Consider the following 6614-nt stretch of genomic DNA (forward strand, 5'->3'; position numbering starts at 1 on the left):
GATGGCTGGAAATCTGAGCATGTTGTGGCATATTTTCATATTCTGGGTTGTTTCTCGGGAAAAATAAATTATTTGGGGAAATGAGAAAGGCATATACATTCTAGACAGTAATCTAGATATTGGGACCATCCAGTGGAAAGATCTGAGGACAAGACAGAGACTTACAGAAGCCCCTGGGGAAAGGGAAAATAATTTTATTTAACATGAATGGTTAATTTCTCCTGCAACGTTCAACAAGTTGAAAATATTATAAAATGTATAAATAAGTCTGAAACTCGCACCAAGTCTAAATATTCCTTTTGGCAAACAAAACTTAACTTTCTGGCTTCAGTGGAAGGAAAATCATCTATAATCTTTTCAAAATTACTTCTTTTTTCATCTCAGTTCAGTTGAGGGAAAGGCATATTTGAGAAACTTATGACCCAGTAGCTACCCTAACTAATTAATCTCAATTTTCAAAATCTGTTTTTCTTCTCATTTCCTTTAACTAAAGATCTTATGTTAAGCTTTCAAATTTATACATAGTTTTGCATGGAAAGTTTTATTAACTTTTTAAAAATGTAATTTCGTACAGATAAGTGCTTTAATCAAGATGTTTTTGTGTTCAGCATAATGTAGGTTTACACTTAATATACCATTTCCTACCGAATAAGCATCTTACATGCCAAATGCACTGATTGCATGTTGATTTGTTGCCCACTAATATCTTGGTGTGCTTAATACATTCACGTGATTATTTTATTTGCTAGTAAAATTTCAAAATATGTAGCTATGCTTTGGACAATACTAGAAAAGATTAACCTATTCTAATTTGCAGAGGTAGAATTTTTGCATTAACAATTAGAGTTGAGCAAGGCACAGATAAGGCATAGTCCTCTTTAGGGTAGACATGAAACAATGGCGAAACCTCTGTATACACCTGTCACAGTAAGAACCCTCACGGCTGTTTACTGTGTCCCTGATGCTTTGTATAATCTATTCATATATATTAATTTTGTAAGTTGTTATATTATCATCATATAGAGTAAATAACATGAGATGGTGCATTGAATGGACTACAGTATTCTCGTTATCCCTGTTTTGTTTTTAATTGGAGAATAACTGCTTTAAATGTTGTTGGTTTCTGCTGTACAACATGTAAACCAGCTCTAAGTACACATATATCCACTCCCATTTCCCTATTTTAAAGCTGAGAAAACAGTAGCATAGGACAGAAAAATCAACTGGACTAAATGATGCAGGAAATTGAGGGAAAACTAAAGAGATGCCTGGATAACAAATATCCTGGTCACCTGAGAAGACAAGAGTGACCCACACGGAATGCAGCAAGATTGTGTTTCCAAACAGTTTCACTGGTAAAACTCCTTTAAGCTTATCATTATTGTTATTCTCATTATTATACTTACACTTTTATTGACAACCCTGAGGACCAGCAGTATCCTACCACTGTGCAGGATGCTGGGTGGGAATAAGAAATGGAGATAAGCTCCTGCTCTGGGGAATCAATTCCTCCCCATTTAAGGGACTCTCAGTTAGAAGGTCCTAATGGAGGATGTGTGTGGAGGAGTGGAGTTTAAAATGAAGAGAAAGATTTTGATATTGAAAAGTACAGATTATAAGAAATTCTCAAAATAATAAAGGTGGAAATATGTTGAATGAAATGTATAATTGGTGGGATCTTTGTTGATCAATTTTCATAAATGAACCCTGGCTTGTTATGCAGGAACTTGTATATAACTCAAGAAAAATATTTTCTGTACAGCATGTTGACATATTGATTTTTAAAATCTTTCTTAGAAAATCATACTATGTGAAGACAGGCAACATACCTATTTCCAGTGATTAACGCCCTGTTCAAATCTCAGCCATACGTACGTCCATGGTGGTGAATAAATATATGGTGAGTGTGCATGAGACAGTTCAGCATATTTCAGATGGTCAAATATCAAAGTTTTGGCTTAGCTTCTGGTTCAAGATGGCAGAGTAGAAGGGCATGCACTCATCTCCTGCAAGAGCACCAGTATTGCAACTGGCTGTTGAAAACCATCCACAGGAGGACTCTGGAGCCCACTGAAAAAGGATGCCCCATGTCCAAACACAAAGAAGAAACTACAATGAGATGTAGGAGGCGCTCGAGCACAATAAAAATAAATCCCATACCTGTCAGATGGGAAACCAACAAACTGGAAAACAATAATACCAAAAAAGTTCTCCCGGTGTTGGGAAAGTTCTGAGCATGTGAACGTTCACATGCTTGCAAGCCTGCAAAGGGACTGGGAATCCCCAGGGAATCTGACTCTGAAGGCTAGTGGAAGTTGATGACAGGACTTCCACAGGACTGTGGGAGAGACTCTTCTTGCAGGGGACAAACAAAATCTTGCATGCACCAAAACTCAGGGGAAGGGAGCAGTGACCCCACAGGAGACTGAACCAGACCTCCCTCCTAAAGTTGGAGTCTCCTATGGAAGAGTGGGTCAGCAGCGGCTTACCCTGGGGACAAGGGTAGTAGCAGCAGCAATCCTGGAAGGTGGCCCTTGGTGTAAGTCTCCTTGGAGGTTGCAGAAAATCAAGCACTTCATTCATTAATAATGTTTCTCACTTCTTTAGTATTAGAAGAGGTAAAACTGGCTTCTGAACCATTTGTTGGGTTTTGTTCTTTCAGTAGCAAAACAGAGGCTCCAGAAGGTGACATTGCCAGCAAGTATGGACAAGGGATTTTATGGAAAGGAAAACTAGGATCCAACCTGGGACAGCCCAGAACTGGAGATCAGAACCATACACTTCACAGCCCCTACTCTTTCCCTGCTGCCTCTTCTTGTGATTGATTATCTGCACTGATATGCGATCTCTATACTTTCCCTATTATCATATTTATGTTAGATCAAGCTTTTTCTCTAAAGCTGAAACTGCAATACTTGGGCTACCTCATGCGACGAGTTGACTCATTGGAAAAGACTCTGATGCTGGGAAAGGTTGGGGGCGGGAGGAGAGGGGGACGACAGAGAATGAGATGGCTGGATGGCATCACCGACTCTGTGGACGTGAGTTTGAGTGTACTCCGGGAGTTGGTGATGGACAGGGAGGCCTGGCGTGCTGTGATTCATGGGGTCGCGGAGAGTCGGACACGACTGAGCGACTGAACTGCACTGAACTGAACTGAAGCATTTTCTACTAATTCATCTTTCTCAAAGAGTTTTTATGAACTCATAGGAACGCTTTTAGAAGTATGAAACCCCAAAATTGGAATTCTCTTCAGCATACAGCAAAGGAAAATTCTCACACTGAAAGCACTATGGAACTAGCACCCAAGTTGAAAAGAAAACACCTTGGCCAGGTGCCTCGCGCCTTTCCAGCGTTGCCTTCCAGCCACTGTCTCAGGGCAGCCGTCCGGTTCCTCCCTGAGCGCGGCCACTCTGTGATCCTCACTGTCCTGATGGTGTCTGCCGGAGCACTTGATGCCTCTTGTGTGATATGCATCCATGGAATCCAAACAGTAATTGTATGAAAACTACTCTTACTGTCCCCATATTCAGGATGAGGAAATTCACCTGCCATGTGTGTGAGATTTTTTAGGGTGTCACTGCTGGTCATTAGCAGAGCTGGGATTCAGAGGTTTTGGAATTTCTAGAACTCTCCTTTCACTTGGGCTCTCTTCCTGTGGCTCCCACTCCGACTCACCATGCAGCTAGAGAAACCAGCACAGGACAGAGCTCCTGTGTTGGAGGCAGTGAAGGTCCTGTGGAAGGGAGTGAATCGCTCAGTAAGGCAGTGCTGAGGAGGAGGTGGGAGACAGTGATAGGAGTCAGGAGCAGCCAGTCAACACCTATGTCGTCAGCTTTCCAGCAGGAGGAGGCTGCTTCCCTCAGATATTTCTATCAGCCATTCTTTAATGAGTGGGTGTAAATTAGTGATGCCTATGGGAAATAGATGGAAAAACAGTGGAAACAGTGTCAGACTTTATTTTGGGGGGCTCCAAAATCACTGCAGATGCTGATTGCAGCCATGAAATTAAAAGACGCTTGCTCCTTGGAAGGAAAGTTATGACCAACCTTGATAGTATATTAAAAAGCAGAGACATTACTTTGCCAACCAAGGTCCGTCTAGTCAAGGCAGTGGTTTTTCCCGTGGTCATGTATGGATGTGAGAGTTGGACTGTGAAGAAAGCTGATCGCCGAAGAATCGATGCTTTTGAACTGTGGTGTTGGAGAAGACTCTTGAGAGTCCCTTATACTGCAAGGAGATCCAACCAGTCCATTCTAAAGGAGATCAATCCTGGGTGTTCACTGGAGGGACTGATGCTAAAGCTGAAACTGCAATACTTTGGCCACCTCATGCGACGAGTTGACTCACTGGAAAAGACTCTGATGCTGGGAAAGGTTGGGGGCGGGAGAAGGGGACGACAGAGAATGAGATGGCTGGATGCCATCACCGACTCTGTGGACATGAGTTTGAGTGTACTCCGGGAGTTGGTGATGGACAGGGAGGCCTGGCGTGCTGTGATTCATGGGGTCGCGGAGAGTCGGACACGACTGAGCGACTGAATGAACTGAACTGAACTGATGACATCAAGATTAACCATTTCCTACAATTTCATAATTTCCTTTCTACCTGTTTTCTTTTTGGCACCCTCAACAGCTTACTGGATCTTAGTTCCTCAACCAAGGCTCCGTGAAGGAGAAACTCAGAGTCCTAAAAACTACACCACCAGAAAATTCCCAGAATTCCACCTTTTGACAGACATTTCCTAGAAAGTGATAGAACTTTTCCACAGTACAAAGTGAACAAATACTGTTTTGTGATAGGTATACATAGACAAAATAAGGATTTAGGTTTTCAAAATAAAAACTCAAGAAATTTATCTTGATAACTATTTAATAAATAAAACAACAATTTTAATGAAATAGGGAAATATATTTTCTAAATTTTGATAAAATTTAAACACACACATCTTTTACATGAGAATATAAATATGATGAGATAAAATATTATATTAACTATATAAATAAAGAATAAATAAATAACATTAGGGCAGTCATTGCTTACGGTTTGATACCCCTACACTTGAGTACTTTTATATCTCCTCGCTTATTACTACTGACATGTATTGGCTGAATTAATTCAATAAATTTCGTGGCTAAAGCAGAAATCAGAGTCTTCTGAAATGACCCCAGGTGAGTGTACAAGGATGATGGGGCATCTTAGTCAGTGAGTCATGTCAAGGTGAGTTCAGGTCTCCATCCATCATTCTGAACCTTTCTTGCAAGCTGGCTGATGAAGACAAGGATCTCATGATTTCCACTCTGACGATTTCCCAGGCGCAGTCGCTGTATTCCTTCTCTTGCAGGTAGACATGGATGCCCTGGAAGTACCTCTTCACGGCCAGTGTGGGGCCCGTCCTTCCCAGGGCAGAGTCTTTGTCTCCCGTCACCTGCCCCAGGCAGGCGTCCAGGTCGTCTAGCTGCTGATGGAGTCCAGTGTGGAGCTGCGCCAGGAGGGTGGCGTCCCAGGCAGCAGAGGAGCGCTCTGTGTGGAAGAGGCTGAGGCTCTGCTGGAGCATCTCGTGGAGCACAGAGAAAGCCTGGGCCTCCTGGAGCTGGCCGCCCTCCACCATCTCCTGGGGGAAAGAGAAGTCTTTTCTGTCCTGCAGACAGAAGCGAGGGGAGAGTCTGCTCATTTGGCCCAGGAGCCTGAGGTTCTGCCTGCCAACCAGCACATGGTTCTGAGACAGGTCACAGCCCAGGGATCCACCAAGGCCGTAGCTGACCAGCACCAGGGCCATCAGTAGAGAGAGCATGAAGGCCATGGGGAAGATGAGGCTGCTGCTGGTCTGGCTGAGACGGCGTCTGCTGGAACCTTGAGGTAGGTTCTCTGATGCCATGCTTTCTAAGCAAGGCCATTAAATAGGGAACACGGTTGTTTTCATTTTCTAATCATTTATATACACTTTTACTTCCTTTTTTGGTTTTCTGTTATGTATTCTCAATAGAGTCAAAGAAATGTTCTTCCTTCTAGACTATTAATTTTGCCTTTTCCTAGTGACTTCAGTTCCCATCCAAATGGATATTTTTCAATCAAATGAGTATTTTCTTTCTCTTAAGTCAGAATTGATGGACATTTTTAGTTACACACGTTTGCCCTTTATCTCTCATGCATAAGTGTTGCTCTCCTCTCACCCATGAATGCCTTTTTGGCTTGCTCTCAGGCTCCATTTTTCCCTCTTAGTTTCCATAGGAAGCCAGTCTGCTCTATGGTTTCCCCATTTATGAGGGATTTACCAGATCACTCTGCCAGTTAAGCTCTTGGAAACAAATGATGAGTTTTCTTTAGTGTTTGATTTAGAGAAGAGGCTGATTATTATCAGTCCTTGAACTCCTCCCACATTTCTCTTCCTTCTAGAACATGTTCCTGCAGATCCCTGCCCTTCAGGGACCATGAGGGCAGGACCATTACAGACATCACCCTTTCTTTCCACCATTTTCTTGCTGGAGACCTGTCATCCTCCACAGACTGGGCCAGTACCCCCACCAGAACCCTGGTTCTTCTCAGAGTACATGGGTGAGGAGACTCTAAATGCAGAATAATTGTATTCTCCCAGCAGCACCTCACTCACAGGG

At 42.8% G+C, this 6614-nt stretch overlaps 1 protein-coding gene across 1 annotated transcript; it reads right to left on the minus strand.

Moving 5' to 3' along the window:
* Positions 1-5215: 5215 nt before the first annotated feature.
* LOC129557541 (interferon omega-1-like) lies at positions 5216-5881 on the minus strand. The gene has a single exon (XM_088837672.1). The coding sequence runs from the start codon at positions 5876-5878 to the stop codon at positions 5216-5218; it is 663 nt and encodes a 220-aa protein (XP_088693798.1). The 5' UTR covers positions 5879-5881.
* Positions 5882-6614: the final 733 nt, after the last annotated feature.

This window comes from Moschus berezovskii, chromosome 7 (genome assembly GCF_049115385.1).
Source record: "Moschus berezovskii isolate FMDL1 chromosome 7, NW_MosBer_1.0, whole genome shotgun sequence".
Lineage (NCBI taxonomy): Eukaryota > Metazoa > Chordata > Mammalia > Artiodactyla > Moschidae > Moschus > Moschus berezovskii.

What these genes read in the sequence shown, in the direction of transcription:
- LOC129557541 (XM_088837672.1), bottom strand. Translation starts at nt 5,878, where the DNA reads ATGGCATCAGAGAACCTACCTCAAGGTTCCAGCAGACGCCGTCTCAGC.